Source organism: Schistocerca americana, chromosome X (assembly GCF_021461395.2).
Source record: "Schistocerca americana isolate TAMUIC-IGC-003095 chromosome X, iqSchAmer2.1, whole genome shotgun sequence".
In the NCBI taxonomy this organism is placed as follows: domain Eukaryota; kingdom Metazoa; phylum Arthropoda; class Insecta; order Orthoptera; family Acrididae; genus Schistocerca; species Schistocerca americana.
In genome coordinates this window covers 743086768-743112878 of record NC_060130.1, presented here as the reverse complement: position 1 = coordinate 743112878, position 26111 = coordinate 743086768, and the positions used below count along the sequence as shown (strand labels likewise).

The following is a 26111-nucleotide window of genomic DNA, read 5'->3' as shown; positions in this document are numbered from 1 at the left end:
TTGTGACACTGAAGAAGACACAGACTATGGGCCAGGGCAATTCTAGTGCATAAAAGATGCAGAAATGTAAGTCTGTATAAGAATTTGTAGTAAAAAAAAGTTTTAAACCTCAATATCTCTAAACTACATTTTTTGCAATAAATGACCCGTTTTCTAAAAAAGTATTGATGGTAAAGACACAAAATTTTCACAGCATGCCAAATGTGAGATTCAACACATGTGTAACTAGAATAATTAATATATCCTGAGTTGTTTTGTTTTTATATTCATCTATTTACAAAATTGTGCCAAAGATTTAGTGTCTGGAGGAGGAAAAAAAAAAATGCCCCAGAATACAATTTTAGTAATAATTCTAGTTCAGTGTATCTAGAAACTTGCATTCAGTAATTTAACATTGGCAGCATAGGACATACAATGTCCCCTTAAATTAAAGAATGTTATTAAAGTCTTGCTAATTTGTACATACTCTTCCACATATCCACAGTGCTTAGTGACTGAGTGAATTTGGAATGCTGTGTGAATATATGTACTTAAATTAAAAAAAGAGCAGTAGCTCAGTTTCCTTCTTGAGGTTTCTGACTATTTTTAGGGACTTCTCACAACTATGACCTTCACCTAGAGATTAAAAAAAATGTATGTTCACAATTCTAGACAGGTAAACTACCTCCTTGGCCAATCTGTTCAATGATTCTCATGCTGATGCCATATGCATTTGAAGTACATTTATAGGACAAGCCAACATCTAAATCAGACCACTGTTTACTGCTTATATCTTCAAGGAAGCTCGAATTTTGTAAATGATGTATCACATTTGTTAATGTAATATTTGTCACCTACAACATCAGAAGCAGTGGCTATTCACAACAAATGCAACAGTTGTTTTGAGAATAATTCACTAAACATTTCTCTATAATCAAATTTAAAGTCTAAATTGACAAAGATCTCAGAGTGTTTGAAAGGCAACTAAATGTCATTGTTTTTACAAGAGTATTCAGTCATAATGAACTTAAATTTGTCAATGTTGGTTTTTGACACTGTCTGCATTACTGAACTATAAATAAATGATTTTATAGTTGGTAATGGTTATTTTGTAATTTTTTTATAGGTATCATTTAAAAGACATTATAGCGGGAAAGATATACTTTTTGCTTGTGCGCATAAAAATCAAACATATGGAGATTGCAATAATCAAAAGGGAAACCACAGGATCTGGTAAGTAAACATTGTCATAAATATCCACTCTTGGCCCTTGTCTCAGATCTGTCAATGTAATATATATTGATATTAAGCAGACTTTTCTGTTATCGTGAGACTGTCAGGAAAAAGCCTGCAAAATAAAAATCTGAAGATCACAAGTACCAGAAGTGCCATAATCTGCAATCTATGTGTAATATAGTGATATTGACATTCAGTGGATTCAATTAAATATTCTTGAAGTGTCAGTAGAAGTATTATATAAATGATTTCAGTAGAAACAACAATTTTGAAGACAGCACAGTGTGAGGACTAGTGACATAAAACCTAAATATGAAATATATGCAGTATTCATGAGACATGCCCATTCCGAGGTAGGTTGATGCGTGCTCTGCATCAACAGTGTGATCCCGAAACCTGTATGCACACAAACTGAAAGTTTTGTTTTCCAGTCTGAGTGGTTAACATTACTGAATGTAGAGCAGCAACATTTTTAATTACCTTTATTTTTTTTAAATTTAGGAATGACATGTACTTGCATATGCACATAATTGAAGGCATATTTGAATATTTGCTTTCATTCTGTGTGGGAATAAGTGGATTAGAGTTAGTAAATTGTTGTTATAAAAAATGTTAATCAGTTATTATGTCCTTTTCTTATTATTGTTGTAGGACCAAACACAGTCACAGAAAATGAAACTATAGCAAAATATGAAATAATGGATGGAGCTCCAGTAAGAGGAGAGAGCATTCCAATAAGAGTATTTCTTGCCGGCTATGATCTTACTCCTACAATGAGATATATTAACAAAAAATTTTCAGTGCGGTATTATTTGAATCTCGTGCTTATGGATGAAGAAGATCGCCATTATTTCAAGCAACAGGTGTGGTTATCTTGAATTAATTTGATAACTTATGCAATTTCTTTAACATTTAGACATAGATTGAGAAATGTAAACACACTTTTGTTAAAATTCCAGGTGAATTTGTTCTGTGTATTATCTGAATTACCGCAATTGGAATACTTTCCTTTTGTTGTATTTTGTTTCTAAAGCTATAGTGCCAGTCAGAAATCTTCCAACTTATGAGAAATCTGTAATAAACAGCAGTGACACGCTTGGTTTGTTTGCTTGCATGATATTTATATTTTATTTCACACATATTTTAGGAAGATAGGTTTCTACTTCACAGAAAAATGGGGACATTTTGTTACATTGCTAATTCATACTTTCAGTTACCAAATTCAGGAGGTTGTCCCCAAGAAACTGGGCCAGAAATAGCAATCCTTGAGACCCTGAATTAGGGACTGGCTGGTCATTACTGCCAGTCACTTATAACTGTAAAGTGACAGCATACTTCAGCGAGCATTTTCCCCGTGTCTGTGGAATGTAATGTGTAGCTGCAATATTGACGTAACCCACCAAATTCTGAGGAAAGTAGCACCACCACCCCCAAAATCAGTTTTAGGTTTTCTTGACTGAAAAATTTGTAGGTGTCATTTTTAACCATTCACACACTGTTTTTAATTTGTTTGGCTTGACCCCTTCTGGGGGCTGAGGGTTCTTTCCTGAGTCCGTGCATTGTGCCCACAGGGCCCAGAGCTATTGCAACCCATTCTTCGTTCCCGAGCTGCATTTCTTTCCCTGTGCCCCTCCCTCCCCAATCCTCGCTCCTTCCCTGCTTATCCCTCCTTCACCTTTCTCAGTGTTCCTACTGATGTTAACCTGGATATTCACCTGGTTTTCTGTATTCCTTGCAGTTTTGTTCCACTTGTCTTTACTCTTTCATCCCTTCTTTTTGGCATTTTTGGTCCACCTTTGGGGTTTGACCTCCACTTCTAAATTTTCTCTCCATAATGTGAACCATTTGGGGGAGAACTCCCTGGCATCTACAACATGCATTCCCTCCCTCCCTCCCCATGTTCCTTCTTCGCTGTAGGCTGTAGGCCCTCTCCCCCACTGCAAGTTCACCAGCACATGTAGCCAGTCCTTGTGGCGGGGCTGTTATGTCCCAATCTGGCTGAGCCCCCTGACAACACGGGGATTGCACTTCTGGTACTGAGCTGTTACTTCCCCATGTTTGTGTAGGGGTGGTTGCTTGTCGTTCTGGAGCACCGTAACTCCCAGCAATTGTCACCCGCTGTGCAAGGTGGCACTTGCTGTGGCTGGGTGTCGCCCATGGGAAGAGCCCCTAATTAGAGTGGGTGGTATCAGGGCAGATGCTTTGCATGTGAAATGTAGTAATCTCCAAAACATTTGGTGCTGTCCTACAGCCGGCTCTTCGATTGGTAATGGATCATTTAATGCTGCTTCTTCTGACTAAGCAGCCTTACCTCCCTGGCTACACTCTGGGAGCAGGGCCAGGCTTACTGACTTGGGGTGAAATACTTTACCTGCTACATAGTCTGCACTAGCACTGACAAGGAATTGTTCACTGCCACCAAGCCATTATTTTTTGTGAAAAATAACGAAGACAAGATTGGTGAATTGGAGTCTCTCAGTAAGATGCAGTTGAGTTCCCTGTGCAATAAACTTCTTATGCCACCCAGTGTGCGAGTGTTGTTGCATGTGATCACCATGGCAACATCCCGGTGTCCATTACACATTACCAGTCTTTGAATGTGACCCAGTGAGTCATTTTTCATAGGAACTTCATCCTTCAAATTTATGAGGAACTCGTGGTCAATCTGCAATGATGGGGAGTTTATTTTCTTTGGCATGTTCAGAAAGGTTGTAAGCACAATCACACCAATACCGGTACCTTTATTCTGTTTTTTGAGGAAGATACCCTTCCACAGATGGTTGAGGTTATGTGTTAACAGTTTGACATGAATTGATACATCTCGCCACCCATGAACTGCTTTCAGTGACTGAGTTTCGGGTACATGTCTTCCTGATGTGTACGACGAACCCTCTATGCGGTGAATGTACACCCACTCTGAGGGGAGCCCCTGTGATCCACCATGCATGTGTGTTAATTGTCATGACTGTCATTCTCCACCCTCACCAGATTGTTTGGCTTACAAGAAAGAAAAGAAGATAAGAGTATGATTCCCTGGAGAACTGAGGCTCATCAGAAATTTGACGGACTTCATCCTGTGTCGATGACTTCTAATTTTCCCCCTGGTACATCCTTTGCCGCTCCTCCCTCTTCCTTACACCGGTCCCATCCATCTCTCCTCTCCCCTCTCCCCCTCCCCTGCAGTTCCCATGCCTGGGGTGTCCCCCTTCTTCCAGCAACTACCGGTGATTGGGCTCCGTCTGGGGCCCCTCCTCCTGGTGTCTCTCAGGCCGGAGGCCTGCTACCACAACTCGAGGCTGAGCACCCCAAGCTCACTGACTCTTTCAGTTCCAGATCTGGCAAAAGCCTGCTGCCCTAACTGCTCTCCTTCAGAAACTTCCTCCTCCTCAGGGATTTTAATGCTCACAACCCTTTGTGGGACCATGCTTTTTCATTTACACAGTGGCTTTTCATTTTCCAATTTTTTGTAGCGCACAACCTGTGCCTTCTTAATGATGGTTCCCCTACTCATCTTAGTGCCGCATGTGGCACTTTCTATGCCATTGATCTTTCGCTCTCTTCCCCTCCCCTTCTTCCTTCTTTACACTGGTCATCACAGAATGAAGTCTGTGATAGTGACCACTTCCCGTTCATTCTCTCTTTCCCTTCCCACCTCCCAATGGCCTGGTTACCTGCTGGGCTTTCCATTGCGCTAATTGGCCTCTTTATATACCTCTCAGGTCATGTTTCCTCCTCCTTTGTCAGTTTGTGTTCATGAAGTGGTCCGCAATGTATCTGATAAGATAACCAGTGGTGCTGGCATTGCTGCTTCTCGCTTGACAGGCCCCATTCACAGTTGGTCAATTCCATGGTGGGTTACAGCAATTGCCATGGCTATCTTTGATCGTCGTCGTGCCTTGCAACATCGTAAGTGGCACCCATCCTCTATTAGTCTTATTACCTTTAAATGTCTTCCTGCCAAAGCCTATTATGTAATCAAGTAGAGGAACCAGGTGTGTTGGGAACACTTTGTCTACTCCCTAGGTTCTTGTGTCCCTTTGCCACGGATGTGGTCTATGCTCTGCACCCTCCATGGTTGTCTGTGGAATATTTCATTCAGGGCCTTGCCCTTTCTGTTAGCCTTTGTACAGATCCATCAGTTCTTGCAGAACACCTTGTGACCCATTTTGCGATGGCATCAGCCTCCTATGCAGCTGCCTTCTGAGGAGGAAGCAGCAGGCTTGTCGTGTGACAAGCATGCAAAGTATTTTATATTTCCTGTCATCTGCATGTTGCTCCATTGCTTGCCAATCTTAACATATACACATTAACACCATTGAGAGAGTAATTAGGCCCTTTTGGCTACTGCAAAGGCTTACCTTTTGGAAACTGGAGTGGTAGATATTTATATATTATGCCAAGGTTGGAGTAAAAAACGCATCTTATTAATAGGTCCAGAAATGTTTTAGAATTACTTTCAAGAAAGAATGCACTCAAAATATAATTTTTTATGTCTGTTTTTACAATATTTTATATAAGCACTGCAATTTTACAATAGCATATACAAATGACATGAAACAAGAGATATCCTTAAAAAGACAGTCTTCTATGACCGTGTCTTTGGGTTTCTACTTCCCAACCAGCTTACAGTTATTAGTGTTGAACTGTATGTACTCCTGGAGGCATTAGAGTGAGCTGTTTAAGCAGATAAATAAAGAAATAACTAAACAGAATAAATCATCTGCTCTAAGTGCCATAAAGCCCTACAAGCATTGCAACAAATTTACCCAACAGAGGAAATAATCTCATCAATACAGGGAAAACTGCTCTACTTCAACAGCAGGGGAAGCAGAAATTGTTGTGCTGGATACCAGGTCATGTAGAAATCTGTGAGCAAGCAGACCAATTAGGCCTGTAGGAAACAGTGTGATACAATGTGCCATTCCCCTGAGGGCTGTCTTGCTGTAGAGTCAGAATGCCGTTCAGCTGTGGGAGAATAATATACATAAGAAACATTTTGAACTTTAAGGAAAATGTTAAGAGTTATTTTAATCTGTTTAGCCATTGTAATGGCAGCTGTTTTGGCTGATTGTGCTATGGGCACTAAAGATCTCTCTTTTGTATATCCAAACAATTCCACCATCATCATGTGCACTCAATAATCAGTTTTCAGTCTGAAGTGTTAGTTTGTATGTGACCTCACTCTCATAACTGGTACTATACTCCGTTCACCATAAGAATAAACCTGATGTAAACATTAAGCCATGTATTCTTCTGCATTTGCTTGAATCTCGTTGGATTTCATGTGGAGTGGAAGCCAAGCTGTGACCAGTACAGTCAAGTACAATCATAAGGATACATTTTATGCCTTACCACACACACAGACTGAGCGTAATGTGTGGGACAACAGCTTTACTGGTGCATTAAACTTGGACAGCCATGGCCAACCAGCGGTCCACCCAACCTGCAATGATGTGAGCAGTTGCAGTTCAGACGTAAAAAGAGACAGGCAAAGAAACAGTATAGCTTCAAATGTTGTTTAACTTTTAAAGAGAATGAAATAGTATTCGGCAAAACTCCAGCACTACCGCGTGCTTGTTAAATGATCAGACGGAAAGCATAAAATGCTCTTGTTGTCCCCTGACTGGTTACAAACAAGAGTGATGAAAATTCCTAACTTGAACACAGGGTAATTTTTCTGAATGAGCTATGTGTGATGCAAAAGCATACTGCAGGGATTTCAGTGTGCTGTTGAATACTGAAGGCACTGAAGGTATTAATTAGTCAGTCATCTGCTAATCTCTTAGCTCTTTCCTTATCCAAATCTGAGAAATGCATTTTTCTGGAACTGCCATCTGCTCCATTGATAATGAGTCAATCAGCAACATAATCCATGAAGCCACCCATGCGCCACATTTTCTCCTCCTCTTTTATGACGTGCCTTTCTATAGCCCCCAGCGTTCGACAGCAACGTGTGAAAAAGCTGTGTGCATTAGTTCCAGTATGTCTGGCAGCTTAATGGTCTTGTTGTTTCTCTTGCCAAATCCTTTAACTTGGCTCCAGATCAGTTCTGTTAGGTTCACATTGTAATGGTACAGTGGCAAACGTAAAAATACAACATTGGTACGGAGTGCTCGATGATGTGAAGATGATTGTTTATCATGTTTCTATAACACATATGTACATGTGTGGCATAAAAAATGATGAATTTTACATTTACGATATGTAGGTATTTGAAATTGAACAAGAAAAAAAAATTGACACAGCCGAGGCTTCAACCACCAAACCATAAATTGCAATCAGTTGTCAAGTCACCACGCTACCAATTCTGATTTATAGTGAATATGCGCTTGTCTCAGTTGTGTCTAATACAGTCTCTCAGAAAACTTCAAAGTTGTTTATCTCTGTGAAATTATGACGAACATTAAGAATAACCCATTTCTTGGTACTTTTTAACTGTGTTCCACACGCAGATTTCACTACGGAACAGGGAGCAGCCTCAACCATTTTCATACTGCTATATTAACAGCGCAACAATCAGAGCACAACAATGCAGAGGCTGTGACTGTACACGATTTTTTAAATAAAAACTACATAGCTAAAGCATGATTAAGAAAAACATTGATGGCTGTTAATACATTTGAATATCTTAAAGTTTCATTTAATGCAGCTTAGTAGTAATATATTTAATATGAAAGTATAACCTCCTTTCAAGAGCATAGCACCACCAGTGTAGGTGCACTACAGATTTTGACCAATCATCGCATTTGTGTTTGTTTACATCAGGTTTATTCTTATGATGAACCAAGTATAGATTCTGGATTCTGCTTGAAGTAGTTGGGCCATCATAATGAGGTTCCAGCTGTTCTCAGCTGCCAAAATTGGGAAAGCTGTGTCAGGCTACTCTCTGTCTAGGTGAGGTTGTCACAGATGAAAATTCTCCACGAATGTCAGGTGGCAAGATGTTGGGAAATCGCACATTATTGACAGTCCACCTACGCAAGCAATAGTTAATTCTGGGGTATCATTTTGTGTGATATTGAGGACTTTCATCACCAACTGAAAATACAAAAGCCATCATGCAAATCGAAAATGTCTGACAGTACCCCCCAGGGGCCTCATGGGTCTTTCATGAGTTCGTGCTTGGCGCACATGAGTCCGCAAGGTATTGTGGTCCATTCTTCCTTCTTGGGCTGCATTTTCTTCTCCCTCCCTGCCTCCCTTCCTGTCCTCACTCCTTCCTCTCTGCCCCTTGCTTGCATCTCTCTGTGTTGTTACTTATGTCAGCTCTGCTATCCAACTGATTTCTTGTATTCCTTCCGGTTTTTGTTCCCATTACTTTTTTGTTTTCATCCTTCCTTTTCGGCATTTTGGTCATCATTTGGAGTTTGGCCTTCACTTCTAAAATTTCTCTCCATAGTGTGAGCCATTTGGGGAAGAACTCACTGACATCTACAGTGTTGATACCCCTCTGTAGCCCATGTCACCAGCACATGTAACCAGTCCATGTGGCGGGGCTATTATGTACCCATCTGGCTGAACCCCCTGACAACACAGAGATCACACTTCTGATAATGAGCTGTTCCTTCCCCATGTATACATAGGGGTGGCTGTGTGTTGTACTGAAGCAAGGGAACTCCTGGCAGTATCTGTCATGCAAGACGGCGCTTACTGTGTCTGGGTCAGTGGTATCGGGGCAGATGCTCTGCATATGAACTGACTGCTCTTCTACAGCCATCTCTTTGGTTGGCAATGGATCATTTAATGCTGCTTCTTGTGACCCTGCGGCTTTCCCTTCCCTCGCTACACCCTGGGAGAAGGGGGACAGGCTCACCGGCTTGGGAGGAAATACTTTACCTGCTACTTGGTCTGCACTAGCATTGACAACGCACCATTATTTTTTTTTGGAAAATATTGAAGACAAGATTGACAAAGTGGAGTCTCTCAGTAAGATGCAGTCGAGTTTCCTGTTGATTAAAACTTCTTATGCCACCAAATCTGCAGCTGTTCTTGCTTGTGGTCATCTTGGTGACATCCCGGTGTCCATTACACCTCACCAGTCTATGAATATGGTCCAGTGCGTCCTTTTTCATGGGGACCTCATCCTTCAAACTGAAGAACAATTCCAGGCCAGTCTATAATGACTGAGTGGTCATTTTGTTCATTATTTTCAGAAAGGTGTATGTACAGTCCCACTGATGCTGGCGCCTTTATTCTGTCTTTTGAGGGAGATACCCTCCCAGAGAAGATCAAGATTATGCGTTACCATTGTGATGCTAAGCCATATGTCCCACCATCCATGAAGTATTTTCGGTGCTTCCATTTTGGGCACGTCTTCCCACTGTATGGCCGACCCTCTATGCAGAGAATATGGACACCCGCTCCATGAGGGGAGCCCCTGTTTTCCATCACGTATGTGTGTAATTGTCATGACTATCATTTTCCACACTCACCAGATTGCCCAGCTTACAAGAAAGAAAAGAAGATAAGAGTATGAGGAGAACTGAGACTCGTCAGAAATTTGACAGACTTACTATCTCTCTCCTGACCTGCTGCCTACATCTGCTGCCTTAACTGCTCTCCTCCCGCAACTTCCCCCTCCCTTCCTCCTCCTTGGGAATTTGAATGCCCATGACCCTTCGTAGGACAGTGCTTTTTCATCTACGCAGTGGCTCCTTGTTGACCAATTTATTGTAGAGCACAACCTGTGCCTTCTTAATGATGGTTCCCCTACTCATTTTAGTGCCATGTGTGGCACTTTTTTTTACCATTGCTCTTTCGATTTCCTCCCCTCCCCTTCTTCCTTCCTTGCACTGGTCACCACAGATGACCTCTGTGATATTGACCACATTCCATTGATTCTCCATTCCAATGGCCAAGTTACCCCAATAGGCTTTCTATCATGCTGATTGGCCTCTGTGTACTTCCCAGGTCGTGTTCACACCTGCTTTCTTAGGTTGTATTGATGAAGTCATTCATGATCCATCCAGTAAGATAATTTGTGCTGCCAGCATTGCCTTTCCCCACTCGACAGGCATTGTTCACCACTGGCCAGTTCTGCAGTTGAGTACAGCCATTGCTGCCGCCATCTGTGATCTTTGTCATGCCTTGCAACATCTTAGGTGGCACCCATCTGGTCTATTGCCTTTCAACATCTTTGCATCAAAGCCTGTTACTAAAACAGAGCAAGTGGTGGTGTTGGGACTGCATTGTCTCCTCCTTAGGTTCATCTGTCCCTTCGTCATGGGTGTGGGCTCCTCGCTGCACACTCCAGGGTTGTGTGTGGCAGTCTTACATTCCAAGCCTTGCCCTTCCTAGTGGCCTTTGTACGGCTCTGTCAGTTCTCACAGAACACCATGCAACCCATTTTGTGGTGGCATCAGTGTTGGCCTCCTATACAGTCTCCTTCCTCATGAGGAAACAGCAGGCTGGAGCTTCCCACTTATGTTGTACTCCTTGTCACGTGGAATCCTAGAGTGAACTTTTTACTAATGGGAACTTCTTCTGGACATCTCTTCTTCCCACAATTCAGCCCTTGGGCATGATTTCATCCATAACCAATTGCTTCAACACCTCAATCCTCCACAGCAACAATATCTCTTCCAGGTATTCAACTGTATTTGTTGCCAAGGTATTTTCCCTTCTCAGTGGTTCCTGTTTGTCTCCTTTAAGGTGCGGCTTTTGGGAGGGACTGTCTCTGATCAATCATCTGCTTTGATTGGAAACTGTAATTCATCAGATCTCTTCTCAGTGGCGCCATCTTTTTACAGTTCTCTTTGATCTTTGTAAGGCCTATGACACAGCTTGGTACCATCACATCCTCCTTATGCTCCACGAATGGGGTCTTTGGGGACTCCTCCCAATTTTTATTTGCAAACTCGTGTCCCACCAGTCATTCAGAGACCGAGTTGCCTTGTTTTCAGCCTTCTGTAGACCTAGGAGAATGGTGTTCATACCCCGTAGACCTAGGAGAATGGTGTTCATACCCCCGGTTTTCTCTCTCCCCTCTGGAGGAAGATTTGAGGCTTTACATCAAATCCCTTTTCGCTCAATTGTGGGCCAACTCTTGAGTGGCTAGATCCTGTTGGATAAACTTCGTGTAATCAAAGAGATTCCCACCATGTGGCATTCTTCCCTCTGCCTCTCCTGATAGAAGTCTACCATCCTCTGCTGTCTTTGTATTGACCATACTAGGTTGACCCATGGTTTTTACTCCACAAAGAGGCCCACCCATTGTAGTAGTGAGACCCCCCCCCCCCCTCATGGTGATCCATATTTTGCTAGACTGCCCTCGCCTTTTGGCTCTTGGCACTGAATACGCCTTCCTAACTTCTTGTCCCAGATGTGCCAGTGTCGTCGTAACTGCCGACGGCTTCACCTCTGCTGTACAGCGACCTACGTAAATTTAAGTATTAACTGTGTTTCTTTCTCTTACTTGTCACTTCTTTTTCCGTGTGTTTTTGCTTTTAGGAAGCTTTAATTTTTGAGTACTGGTAAGTGTTCCATAGATTTCGTGTTTGTTTTGAATACAGTTGAGAGACAGGTAGTGCTTATTTTAATTGTTTCCAACAAAAAGTGTCTAGTAACCACAGTTTAGTCAGCTATCAGCCGCCTTTAGTGAATTAGCAGTCTAGTTAAAAGTTGATTAACTCTCTACAGTAAATTGTTGATTTCTTAGGATGGATAGGATGTGTGACTGCTGTGTACAGACGCAGGAGGAGCTGGCCTCTGTTTGCCAACAGCTGAACGTGTTGATGGCCGTGGTCAGCTGTCTTCAGGCTGCTGCCTCGGAGTGTAGCGGCAGTGGGGAGTCTGGTGCATCACATGATACACCCCAGGTGTTACATGCTTCACCCATGGTCCCTGCTGTCAAGACATCTTCGTGGGTACCGGTCACGGTTGGGCCACCCTCTCCCCAAGGGGAGTGGCGGGTTCAGCGGCGTTCGCATCACACGAGACGGAGGGTCAGTGTGTGGAGGCTGGCCTCATGGCATGGCCCACTCTGCCTGTGAGTGGACATGTGGCCGCTCCTTCAGGAAGGTCCAAGCAGGCACACCGGGGGGGGGGGGGGGGGGGGGGGGGGTTATTAGTGATTGGGAGCTCCAGTGTTAGGCGGGTGATGGAACCCCTTAGAGAAATAGCAGAAAGTTCGGGGAAGAAGGCCAGTGTTCATTCTGTCTGCTTGCCGGGGGGTCTTATCTGAGATGTGGAGGAGGCCCTGCCGGCAGCGATAGAGAGCACTGGGTGCACCCGACTGCAAATTGTTACTCATGTCGGCACCAATGACTCCTGCCGTCTGGGTTCAGAGGTCATCCTCAGTTCATACAGGCGGTTGGCGGAGTTGGTGAAGGTGGAAAGCCTCGCTTGCGGGGTGGAATCTGAGCTAACTATTTGTAGTATCGTTTCCAGAACCGATTGCGATCCTCTGGTTTGGAGCCGAGTGGAAGGCTTAAACTAGAGGCTCAGATGATTCTGCGGATATCTGGGGTGCAAATTTCTCGACCTCCGCTATCGGGTGGAGAAATGTAGGGTCCCCCTGAATAGGTCTGGCATGCACTACACGCAGGAAGTGGCTACAAGGGTAGCATAGTACATGTGACGTGCACATGTGGGTTTTTTAGGTTAGAGAATTCCCTCCCTAGGCCTGACAAGATGCTTCCTGAGATGCGACAAGGTTGTAGTAGGCAAAATGCAACAGGGAATAACAATATTAATGTGGTAATAGTAAACTGCAGGAGCGTCTATAGAAAGGTCCCAGAACTGCTCTCATTAATAAATGGTCACAATACCCACATAGTACTAGGGACAGAAAGTTGGCTGAAACCAGATGCAAACAGTAATGAAATTCTAAAACTCAGATTGGAATGTATACCGCAGAGACAGGCTGGACAGTGAAGGGGGAGGCATGTTTATAGCGATAGAAAGTGCAATAGTATCGAAGGACATTGATGGAGATTCGAAATGTGAAATAATTTGGGTGAAGGTCGTGATTAAAGCAGGCTCAAACATGGTAATAGGATGTCTCTGTAGGCCCCATGGCTCAGCAGCTGTTGTGGCAGAGCACCTGAAGGAAAATTTGGAAAATATTTAGAGTAGATTTCCCCACCACGTTATAGTTATGGGTGGAGATTTTAATTTACCAGATATAGACTGGGAGACTCAAACGTTTATAACGGATGGCAGGGACAAAGAATCCAGTGAATTTTTTTAAGTGCATTATCTGAAAACTACCTTGAGCAGTTAAACAGAGAACCAACTCGTGGCGATAACATATTAGACCTTCTGGTGACAAACTGACCAGAACTATTTGAAACAGTTAACGCAGAACAGGAATCAGTGATCATAAAGTGGTAACTGCATCAGTGATTTCAGCCATAAATATAAATATTAAAAAAGGTAGGAAGAGTTTTCTGTTTAGCAAAAGTGAGAAAAAGCAGATTTCAGAGTACTTGACGGCTCATCGCAAAAGTTTTGTCTCAAGTACAGATAGTGTTGAGGATTAGTGGACAAAGTTCAAAAACATCATACAATATGCATTAGATGAGTATGTGCCAAGCAAGATCGTAAGAGGTGGAAAAGAGCCACCGTTGAACAACCAGTTAGAAAACTGCTGCGGAAGCGAAGGGAACCACACAGCAAACATAAACATAGCCAAAGCGTTGCAGACAAACAAAAATTACACGAAGCGAAATGTGGTGTGAGGAGGGCTATGCGAGAGGCGTTCAATGAATTCGAAAGTAAAGTTCTATTTACGGACTTGGCAGAAAATCCTAAGAAATTTTGGTCTTATGTCAAAGCGGTAGGTGGATCAAAACAAAATGTCCAGACACTCTGTGACCAAAATGGTACTGAAACAGAGGATGACAGACAAAAGGCCGAAATACTAAATGTCTTTTTCCAAAGCTGTTTCACAGAGGAAGACTGCACTGTAGTTTCTTCTCTAGATTGTCGCACAGATGACAAAATGGTAGATATCGAAATAGATGACAGAGGGATAGAAAAACAATTGAAATCGCTCAAAAGAGGAAAGGCCGCTGGACCTGATGGGATACCAGTTCAATTTTACCCAGAGTACGCGAAGGAACTTGCCCCCTTCTTGCAGCGGTGTACCACAGATCTCTAGAAGAGCATAGCGTTCCAAAGGATTGGTAAAGGGCACAGGACATCCCCATTTTCAAGAAGGGACATCGAACAGATGTGCAGCACTATAGACCTATATCTCTAACGTCGATCAGTTGTAGAATTTTGGAACACGTACTATATTCGAGTATAATGACTTTTCTGGAAACTAGAAATCTACTCTGTAGGAATCAGCATGGGTTTCGAAAAAGACGATTGTGTGAAAGCCAGCTCGCGCTATTCATCCACGAGACTCGGAGGGCCATAGGCACGGGTTCCCAGGTAGATGCCGTGTTTCTTAACTTCCGCAAAGCGTTTGGTGCAGTTCCCCACAGTCGTTTAATGAACAAAGTAAGCGCATATAGATTATTGGACCAATTGTGTGATTGGATTGAAGAGTTCTTAGATAACAGAACGCAGCATGTCATTCTCAATGGAGAGATGCCTTCCGAAGTAAGAGTGATTTCAGGTGTGCCGCAGGGGAGTGTCGTAGGACCATTGCTATTCACAATATACATAAATGACCTTGTCGATAACATCAGAAGTTCAGTGAGGCTTTTTGCGGATGATCCTGTAGTATATCACGAGGTTGTGACAATGGAAAATTGTACTGAAATGCAGGAGGATCTGCAACGAATTGACGCATGGTGCAGGGAAAGGCAATTGAATCTCAATATAGACAAGTGTAATGTGCTGCAAATACATAGAAAGAAAGATCCTTTATCATTTAGCTACAATATAGCAGGTCAGCATCTGGAAGCAGTTAATTCCATAAATTACCTGGGAGTAGGCATTAGGAGTGATTTAAAATGGAATGACCATATAAAATTAATCGTCGGTAAAGCAGATGCCAGACTGAGATTCATTGGAAGAGCCCTAAGGAAATGCAGTCCGAAAACAAAGGAAGTAGGTTACAGTACACTTGTTTGCCCATTGCTTGAATACTGCTCAGCAGTGTGGGATCCATACCAGATAAGGTTGATAGAAAAGATAGAGAAGATCCAACGGAGAGCAGTGCGCGAAAGCGTTACAGAGATGATAGATAAACTCCAGTGGAAGACTCTGCAAGAGAGACGCTCAGTAGCTCGGTATGGGATTTTGTAGAAGTTTCGAGAACATACCTTCACCGAGGAGTCAAGCAGTATATTGCTCCCTCCTACGTATATCTCGCGAAGAGTCCATGAGGATAAAATAAGAGCGATTAGAGCCCACACAGAGGCATACTGACAATCTTTCTTTCCATGAACAGTAAGAGACTGGAATAGAAGGGAGAACCAATAGAGGTACTCAAAGTACCCTCCGCCACTCTTTGTTTGCCCCCTTTTCCCTTCCCCTTGACAGGACTATGCCATTTGTGTTGTTCCTCCCTTGGTTTCTGCCACCTTATATCATGAGACCGATGACTACGCTGCACTCCCCCCCCCCCCCCCCCCCTCCCCCTCTTTCCCCTGATCAACCAATCAACCAACCAACAGTAACCTATTTTGCTGGAATAACTATCTGTGATGGGACACAACCCTTAAGATATTTGAGATATTTTCTGTTCTTCCAGAATGCATAGCTGTAATGTTATCCTTTGATGGAACTTCTTGCAGGGATCATAAATGGTATGGACTGTAGAAGACTGCGGCTCCAGATTGTGAAAGCTGCTAGAAAATGTTCGTGTAATGATTATTGTTCTGGCCAGTTGTCTGCCTTTTAAAAGCATACTTATGCCATCATCAATAAAAAGAGTTCTACTTGACAACCTGGGTCCACAGTTAAACTGTGAAGCTCTAGTCAGGTGCAGAAAGATATTCAGACTCATAAAAGAAATCTATATGTCAGTGACAGTCATAACCTTCGCCCACGAGAACTTTGGGTCACCATTTGCCATGGACAGCAGCAACTGCTGTGAAGGGTGTGTGTGTAGCAATAGACAAACCAGTCAAGGTAGGTCAACTCGGTGTCATTTATGGAGAATCATACGACTACTGACTACCCCTAGGTATTTTCTACTATGAGCTGCCAATAGGTCCCAGAATGACTAAGAAACATCAACCATTCTGCACCAATTCAGGTCTGGAGTACAGGCAATACCAAAGAAACAATCTAATGTGAAACACAATTTGCAACACTGGGTATCATATCCCTCTTAAGTCAGTACTTCGGTATGGTGGCTCCAGCTGAATGATGAATAAATCATATGGAAGTGGAGAAAATTCTGCAAGACATTATTCGGCTGTCAGAAGGTTCGTGAAGAAGAAAGATTGCATGTGGCATTTATGTATTGATTACCAAAAATATATACCTATTGTCAGGAATTTGACACTTTGGACTGTCTTTTTTTTATCATCTTCATTCCATTGCTGATAGGGATGTTGGGGCCTGTTTTCAAAATAATGTAGTTTGGACCAGAGAATATTTGGTACATCTGTGGGGACACAATTTATTTTATCTTTTGTGAGGACACCCTTTGTTGGCTGGTGGAAGAAATGGAAGTCTCGGCATTTGCCTCACAGCCAAAGGAAAACCTCTGCTAAAACCTAGGCTCGAACTGGTAGTGCACTTCTGTGCTGTTTCAAAGCCTTCACTGTGGCATGAATTGCCACCTCAATCCTGTTCAAAAATCTCTTCTCAAGCTAGCTGTAGAGTCTCATCACTTCTGCATTGGCAAGTGCTTCGATCCTAACCACTAGCTCCACTCCAGGTTCTTGGTCTTAGGATTCTGGGCTACCTGCTGTCACTACAGCAGCTTTATCTCCTCCGTGTCTCAGTGCTGTCTGCTCTGACCCCACACTGTGGGGGCTGGCCTCCCCTTCCACTGTCACTCGTGGAGAAAGGGGGGGGGGGGGGGTGCCAGCTGGCTACAAGGTTGATGGGCTGCTTCCAGTGCACTGTCTTCTCTGGAGTTAATGTTGTGCATTTCCTATGCCTTCTTCACTGCCTCTTCTTCTTAGCAATTTCTTCTGAATGTGTTTGTTTCTTTTCACCAGCATTATTGTGGGCTTTGAAGGCTTTGCAGCCACATCAGCTCACAATATGTGACCCCCCACAGTGAATACATGTTGGCTTTTCTTCTCTCTGCGTACAGTTACAACTGTCATGACTGCCAGCACACCTAATGCATTTTGCTTAATTGTAACAATATTTTGCCACATGTCCTTATTTTTGACACTTACAACATTGTGTCTAATGTCAAATCCTGCTGGGAGAGGCTCGATCTTGGTGTCAAATCCCACGAGGTTCTTCACCTTGAAGATTTCCTTTAGCCTTCTTGAAACTCGCTTCTTGTGATGGATCTACAGCCAGAACAAATGATGGTGGTCTGTTCTTGTTTGTTCAGTTGTGTAGTTTCACCATGGCAGCAAATCTGCAGTTCAGCAGTGTGTGACACACTGATTCTACATCGAACCTCCATGGTAGATCATGTAGCAGATCCATAAATGGTGGTGTTTTTTTCTGAAGTGCTGTTCTAATTGGTTCTTCCAATACGGTAGTCCATCATAATCTTCCTCACTGTATCCTGGTCATTCAAAGTGAATGTCCAGGTCTCTAGTATCATTATCCATTGGTGTGACCTTGGGACATTATTGAAGTTAATCAGTCAGTTCATGGTAGGTCTTTATTCTGTTGTTTCCAGTATAACAGATGAACACCAAATACCCCAGCAGATATTACCTCTTCTCCTCCTCCTCCTCCTCCTCCTCACTATTGTCTTCTCTCACCCTGCCTCCTCTGGCCATACTATAGTCTTCTTTGGCTTTTTGCGGTTGGTACCTCCCATGCTGTATACTAATGTAACACTGACAATTTATGGTGTTGTCAGAACAGCAAAAACACAGCAGTTTTCTTCTAAAAGCAACAAGCACGGCGAATTTGCAATTCATTATACAGCACACAGCTTAAGAGAAGCTTCTGCTTCAATCATTAAAGCTCTTGCTGTGAAACAGATCGCCTTGGAGGTATGTGTGTGTGTGTGTAACAGCCTCCCTATGGCTGCTGGGTAGGACTGCACTGATGGCTGCACTGCACCGAAGGGTGCAAAGTACACACCTCAGAAAGTTTTGTATCACATCGATTCCGAGAGTTCCGGAACCTGCAAAGAAAATTGGAATAGAGATCAACATACCACCACATTTCTGCCCTTCTTATTCCTCATGAAAACTACACATTGCATGTTGTACCACCATACAGTGAGTCCTTCAGAATTGGTGGTCCAGATTGCTGTACACATCGGCTGCTCTAGTCGAGCAATGTCATTATCCTGAAGGAAGTCATTCACAAGATGAGCAAAATGGGGGTGCAAATTGTCGTCGATGAAGATGAATGCCTCGCCAATATGCTGCCGATATGGTTGCCCTATCGGTCGGAGGATGGCATTCACATATCATACAGCTGTTACGGCGACTTCCATGGCCACCAGCGGCATACCTTGGCCCCACATAATGCCACACCAAAACAGCACGGAACTTTCACCTTGCTGCACTTGCTGGACAGTGTGTATAAGGCATTCAGCCTGACCGGGTTGCCTCCAAACATGTCTCCAACGATTGTCTGTCTGAAGGCAAGCTCGACAGTCATCGGTGAGAAGAATGTGATGCCAATCCTGAGCGGTCCATTTGGGATGTTGTTGGGTCCATCTGTACCACGCTGCATGACTGCATGGTGTCATGGTTGCAAAGATGGACACCGCCAGGGACATGGGGAGTGAAGTTGTGCATCATGCAGCCTATTGCGCACAGTTTGAGTCATAACACGACTTCCTGTGGCTGCACAAAAAGCATTATTCAACATGGTGGCATTGCTGTCAGGATTCCTCCGAGCCATGACCCATAGGTAGCGGTCATCCACTGCAGTAGTAGCCCTTGGGCGGTCTGAGCGAGGCATGTCATTGACAGTTCCTATCTCCCTGTACCTCCTACCGAGCGAGGTGGCGCAGTGGTTAGCACACTGGACTCGCATTCGGGAGGACGACGGTTCAATCCCGCGTCCGGCCATCCTGATTTAGGTTTTCCGTGATTTCCCTAAATCGCTCCAGGCAAATGCTGGGATGGTTCCTTTGAAAGGGCATGGCCGACTTCCTTCCCCGTCCTTCCCTAAAACCGATGAGACCGATGACCTCGCAGTTTAGTCTCTTTCCCCAAAGCAACCCCCCCCCCCCCCCCCAATGGATGAGCTACAGACAACATGAGCTGTGTACCTCCTTCCTGCTGGAATGACTGGAAGTGATCGGCTGTCGAACCTCCTTTGTCTAATAGGCGCTGCTCACGCATGATTGTTGGTTACATCTTTGGGCAGGTTTAGTGACATCTTTGGACAGTCAAAGGGACTGCGTCTGTGATACAATATCCACAGTCAATGTCTATCTTCAGGAGTTCTGGGAACCGGGCTGATGCAAAACTTTCTTTTTATGTGTGTATTTCTTCACTATAAATATGGAGATTAGCTACTGGCAAATTGAGGTTGATGTGACTGACCAATAAGTGACTGGTTTCATAGTACCTGACTGACTCTGAGTTCAGAGATGGGCCATTTGGTCTGCGCAACACCCAAGCCATCTTTGAGAGCGTGATGGACAACCCAATCTGGTGTCTAAATGTATTATGTCATTGTTACCAGGATGAAGATGTTGCTTTCTGAAATATTTCAAGGGTATCTAAGCCTCTTGACAACTGTGCTGAAATGTGTAAATGGAACTGCTTCATCTGAATCTGAGAATGTGCCTCTTTGTCACCCAAGAAATAAAAATCTTTGTGCACCTAGTTAATAAAAATGAAATTCCTCTTTATCGAAAAAAGTAAGAGCAGTAACAGATTTTCGAACTCCTCAGAATATTAGTGACTTTAGAGGCTTTCTTCCAATGTGCTTCTACTGTTGCTTCATAAATGATTTCATTTGTATGGCATAGCTACTACAAGAACTGCTACAGATAGAAGGCAAATATTCTTGAAGCAAGGAGCAAGAAAGATTTTCTTTATGGTTGAGGAGATGCTGAAATCTTCCCAAGTCCTGTCCCTTTTTATGTGAATACAGAGATGGAACTACACAATGATTTAAGTGATCATGGGCAAGGTACAATTCTAATGCAGTGCTGAAAGAGTACTCTCCAGTTCCAAGAAGAATTACTCTCACAGAGAAATAGTGTCTATCTGTTGTTTGGGCAATCAGTAAGTTCTGCCCCTATTTATGCGGTAGACCATTCAGTGTTCTGACTGAGCACCCTTTTTTATGGTGGCTGACAAGGATGAAGGATCCACAGGACAATTGGCAAGATGTGCACTAAAGCTTCAGGAATACGTAATCACAGTTGTACCGTATTTACTCGAATCTAAGCCACACTCGAATATAAGCCGCACCTGTGAAATGATACTCGAAATCAAGGAAAAAAAATTTTCCCGAATCTAAGCCGCACCTGAAATTCGAGACTCGAAATTCCAAGGGAGAGAAGAGTTTTAGGCCGCACATCCAAATCAAAACATAGTTGGTCCATTGTAATTCAGTTTAGGTCGAATGAATGACGATACAGCTACAGTAGTTTGGTTCGAGTTAAGCTTAGCAGTTAAGCTTTACCATGTAGCAATTGCTATGCGTCAGGTGCTCCATCCGTATTTATACGGGTACCATTCCTTTATCACGTGCTTCGTCTGGTTTGAATTGATTGCTTATTTTTCTTTGATCTGGCAAGTGCCGTTATAGGTGTTCACGTCATTCTAAGCTGAAAATGCATTACTGTACTGTGTCATGCATTGTTTGTCGCATTCTGATAATGAGTGTTTATGACCTGCAGCAGCTTGCTTTTGTGCGCGCAACAGCCGCTTAAAAAAAAAAAAAAAAAAAAAAAGAGGAATCGTCTCATTAGCGGAACAATGGCAAGAGACTGCTTGCTATTTGCTATTACTTACACTGATGCTTTCTTTGATAATGATCAACAAGAACCAAATAATAGACTGCGTATGATAGAAGATGTTCTGAACGAGCGTTTAGCGAAAATTTTTCTCCGGTTGAAAATCTTTGCAGACGCCTCTTTAGTACATTACATTCTGTACAGAAATTAGTCATCTTAGATTTAAAAATCTTGTCAATTGCCGTGCTTCATTTCTGACTGTATCACTATTAGGCATAAGAACAATACCAATATAAACATGACATGATATGTATATTATTCCGCATTTGCTGTTGTCTCACTCTAGTTTCGTAGTTTATTAGGCAGACAGGAATTATATGAGATAGCAGCAAACACGAAAGAATACAAGGCAAAATGTTTATATTCGTATTATTCTTATGGTGAAGAGAATACTGCATATGATTCACAATTCATAAAAGTTCTTATTAGCAATGATCTCTTGTCCCAGGTAGGAAAAAATTCAGACAAACAATCTTGCCAGTCGGATTTTCGTAGTACGCTGAAATGCTGCTACATTCAAAGATGAACAATATGGAATTTGTATTTACTTTGTTGGATAATGTATGAAAATGCAGTGGTCGAAACTCGGGGCGGTGAAAAAAGCTCGTCTTCCACTTTTTTTTTTTTTTTTTTTATTTACTGACGCAGGAGTTTTGTCACCAGTATTTATCTTTGTGCCTGCAAATCATACCTGTGTAGCGCTACATAATTCGACGGAAGAAGTTAGTTGTGGCGGCACCTACCAACATTTTGCAGAACTGCCGCTTACTTTGCACTCGATTCTAAGCCGCAGGCGGGTTTCTGGATTACAAAAACTGGAAAAAAAGTGCGGCTTGGATTCAAGTAAATACGGTATACAGAAATGGGCATAAACACCTGGATATCGACTGCCCTTCACAGTATCTCCTGGTGCTGATGATAACCCACTCATTATTGCACTGACAAACATTGCAGCCAAACAAAATGAATATCCAGCATTCCTGAAGTCCACAGATGCCTTAATGAAGGAAGAAACTGTCACAGGAGAATTCAGATTCTTAGATGGAACATGGTATAAATGGAATTAGGGTCCATTGGGATGGAAATGTTTGCTTGTCATCAAAACTCCTTTATGGCCCACCATAGTGAAGTATTTTTGTCAATACTCCATCATGTCATCTCAGATTTGCAAATATCCTTGACAGAATCAGAAGTAGGCATCATTGACCAGGTCTCCACCAATCTGTCTGACATTAAGTAAGCCACTTTATTGTCAACAGTGGAAGCATGTATCTCAGTTGCCCCCAGGACATCTGATACCAAATCCTCTTGTAGTTGTTCCCTTTCACTGGAATGAAACTGAATTTTTGGAGTGGTTTTCAAAGTTGACAAATGGGTATAAATGGATAATAGTGTGCGCTGACTACATCAACCACTACTGTCATCAAGAGTGCCAAAGCTCCAGAAATTGCCAGAATCCTTGTAGAAGGGGTATAGAGCATAGAGCACAATGTGTAATGATTGATGTTTGTGGAAAAGTATTTCAAGTTGTTGGCAGATATTCTCTTTATGTATGTTGACATTGAAGATAGATGTTCAGGTATGATGATGCTTGTGATTTTCACAAACTACACAGCAAATCTTAGGACACCACAGGTTTCATGCCATTTTTCCTGATCCATGGTCTTGAGGCTGAAATAGCAATGGATACTTAGTTTCCGTTTCAACCTTATGGTGCTCAGGAGGATTACACCTAACAGTTCATCACCACAATTGATGAAGCAAGGTAGCTGGTATACATATGGAACTTGGCTGCCCAAACTAAGGACTGTAAGGACTGTGAATGTTAAAACTCCAAACACTGACCTATAAGTTATAAACCAAGCACATTAATTTGGATTTTTACACCTGTGCTGGAGGTCAATCTAATAGAAAAATTATTAAAATGCTACTTTAGTCTTTAATGCATCCTCCGTAATGTCCAAAGTCATGGGTGATGATCCTACATCAAGGAGACAAAGGTGCAAAGACATTACCCATGTCCTTCACATGAATCCCTATCATAGACATGAAGTGCAGTTCAACAACAGGAACTTCCAATATGAGGACCACGTAAGACCTGCCCAGTGATTTGATACTTCAATGGAAGTAACTGTATTTGAATTTAGCAGTGATCTTAATTTTGTGTTCTCACAAGAGGTGTGTAAAAACTGGTTTAAATATTTGTCTTTTAGAATGCTTCATACTAGGCATCAGTATATAATGGTATAGTGCGTTACCGAGATAAATATTGGCATCAAAGTTAAAAACTAGTTTTCTCCATTTTATAGGAAATAACGTAATGGTGAAAGGGTGAAAAAACTCGAAAAAATCTTCAAACATCCTCAAGGACATCACCCCAACTGCCTCATGCAATTCCAGGAACTCAGGAACACACCTCCAACCAACCAATTGAAGATATGAAACGAGAAGACGAAGACAAGGGTACAGTGTCAGGTGCTGAGAATGATTTGAGAAGGAAAGCGCCTGTTGATGGTGACAAGGCTGATGACTGACTGTACAAAAGCCAGATTGTGTAAAGTACTATGCAGATAAGTTCACATGCTCCCATTCCTGATGCACATGGTCATGTGAAATATGTAACTGTGCTTAAGAACTTCGAGTATTTACTACTGGGAGTGCTGTTCTCATTACTCAGTGACTCTGTACGTAGCACACATTTGTTGTAACTATATTCAGTGTGCAGTATGTATCAATTTTGTCCTACAAATACTGTGTTTTTCTTGTATGATGTATTGCATATATGTGCCATTATCTTCAGGAGATGTGAAATGTCTGTATAGTCTTTTACAAAGCAGCTTTTAGTAAAAGACTGTTGTTCTCTAAATATTTTGTTATGTGAAAAGACAGCAATCAAATCAGTGCTGCTGTTGAAATGTTATAACTCAAAGTGGGATTTATACATTCTGGGTAACATTATGATTCAATATATACATATTGAATGACATCATGATTCAAAAAGGAAAAATTGAGCCTTTTATGAAAGTAGTTTTTTTTGAAGTGTTATTTTATACCAGTGTCTGGCACTACTTTCTTTTTGCAGTGTTTCTGATGTGATGATATGTCCTTTATGTGTGTTTATGTATTTTGGTAGTTTTTCTCTGTTTTATTTGAAAGAGTTCTGTATGTTTTATTGAAAATGTATTGTTTTCAATATTTTGTTACTTTGTCTGACTTTATGCTTATCTCTCTTTCATTCTAAATATGTTATTTATGCCCTGTAATTGGTTGAGAACATAAATAAGATGAAATTGTAAAGTAAATAATGTTTTAGCTTGTCATCATTGCAGTTAATACTCATGGAAGAGTCAAGAATAATTATATTGTGTCTGTTGATTTGCGGAGAATGTTAGAACTTCAAGATGTAAGTGATGAAAGCAACAATATTTTAACATGTTGCAGAATGTTAAATTATGTAGAGAGTTACTCAAAGAGAGCCTCAGAGTTATATTTTCAGTTTCCACTGTCTCAGTAACTGTGAATGTGCATGTTTGAGAAATGATATGTAACATATATGTTGAGGAAGTAACTAAGCTGTACAGTAATATATGTTGCTTATTAAAGCAATTTTCATAGCAGACTAAGTAATTGTAAAATGAAATGCTGTTATAGTCATACCAAGGTACACCACATGTATCTGAGTGGGAATCTATTTGGATGTTAAATAGATCTGTTTGTATTTTTAATGTAGCCTTTATTTTCTTCTTTCTCAAGATTCGTTGACAAATCTAATTTTCAATCTGAGAACATTTTATCACAATTATGAAGTGAGAAGCTAAAAATTACAGTTTTCTTGTTGTTGTTGTTGTTGTGGTCTTCAGTCCTGAGACTGGTTTGATGCAGCTCTCCATGCTACTCTATCCTGTGCAAGCTTTTTCATCTCCCAGTACCTACTGCAACCTACATCCTTCTGAATCTGCTTAGTGTATTCATCACTTGGTCTCCCTCTACGATTTTTACCCTCCACGCTGCCCTCCAATACTAAATTGGTGATCCCTTGATGCCTCAGAACATGTCCTACCAACCGATCCCTTCTTCTGGTCAAGTTGTGCCACAAACTTCTCTTCTCCCCAATCCTATTCAATACTTCCTCATTAGTTATGTGATCTACCCATCTAATCTTCAGCATTCTTCTGTAGCACCACATATCGAAAGCTTCTATTCTCTTCTTGTCCAAACTATTTATCGTCCATGTTTCACTTCCATACATAGCTACACTCCATACGAATACTTTCAGAAATGATTTCCTGACACTTAAATCAATACTGGATGTTAACAAATTTCTCTTCTTCAGAAACGCTTTCCTTGCCATTGCCAGTCTACATTTTATATCCTCTCTACTTCGACCATCATCAGTTATTTTGCTCCCCAAATAGCAAAACTCCTTTACTACTTTAAGTGCCTCATTTCCTAATCTAATTCCCTCAGCATCACCCGACTTAATTAGACTACATTCCATTATCCTTGTTTGCTTTTGTTGATGTTCATCTTATATCCTCCTTTCAAGACACTGTTCATTCCATTCAACTGCTCTTCCAAGTCCTTTGCTGTCTCTGACAGAATTACAATGTCATCGGCGAACCTCAAAATTTTTATTTCTTCTCCATGAATTTTAATACCTACTCCGAATTTTTCTTTTGTTTCCTTTACTGCTTGCTCAATATACAGATTGAACAACATCGGGGAGAGGCTACAACCCTGTCTTACTCCCTTCCCAACCACTGCTTCCCTTTCATGTCCCTCGACTCGTATAACTGCCATCTGGTTGCTGTACAAATTGTAAATAGCCTTTCGCTCCCTGTATTTTACCCCTGCCACCTTTAGAAATTGAAAGAGAGTATTCCAGTCAACATTGTCAAAAGCTTTCTCTAAG

At 42.0% G+C, this 26111-nt stretch overlaps 1 protein-coding gene across 2 annotated transcripts in view; it reads left to right on the top strand.

Annotated features, from left to right (window-relative positions):
• The window catches only part of LOC124555450 (vacuolar protein sorting-associated protein 26B-like), a 69698-nt gene extending 44882 nt beyond the window's left edge, over positions 1 to 24816 (top strand). For both annotated transcript variants that reach the window (XM_047129368.1, XM_047129369.1), the window contains exons 5-7: positions 1106 to 1212; positions 1867 to 2078; positions 23509 to 24816. In XM_047129368.1, coding sequence (XP_046985324.1) covers positions 1106 to 1212; positions 1867 to 2078; positions 23509 to 23520 — 331 coding nt within the window. In that variant the 3' untranslated portion in view covers positions 23521 to 24816. The remainder of the gene's footprint in view (positions 1 to 1105; positions 1213 to 1866; positions 2079 to 23508) is intronic.
• The last annotated feature ends 1295 nt before the right edge of the window (positions 24817 to 26111 follow it).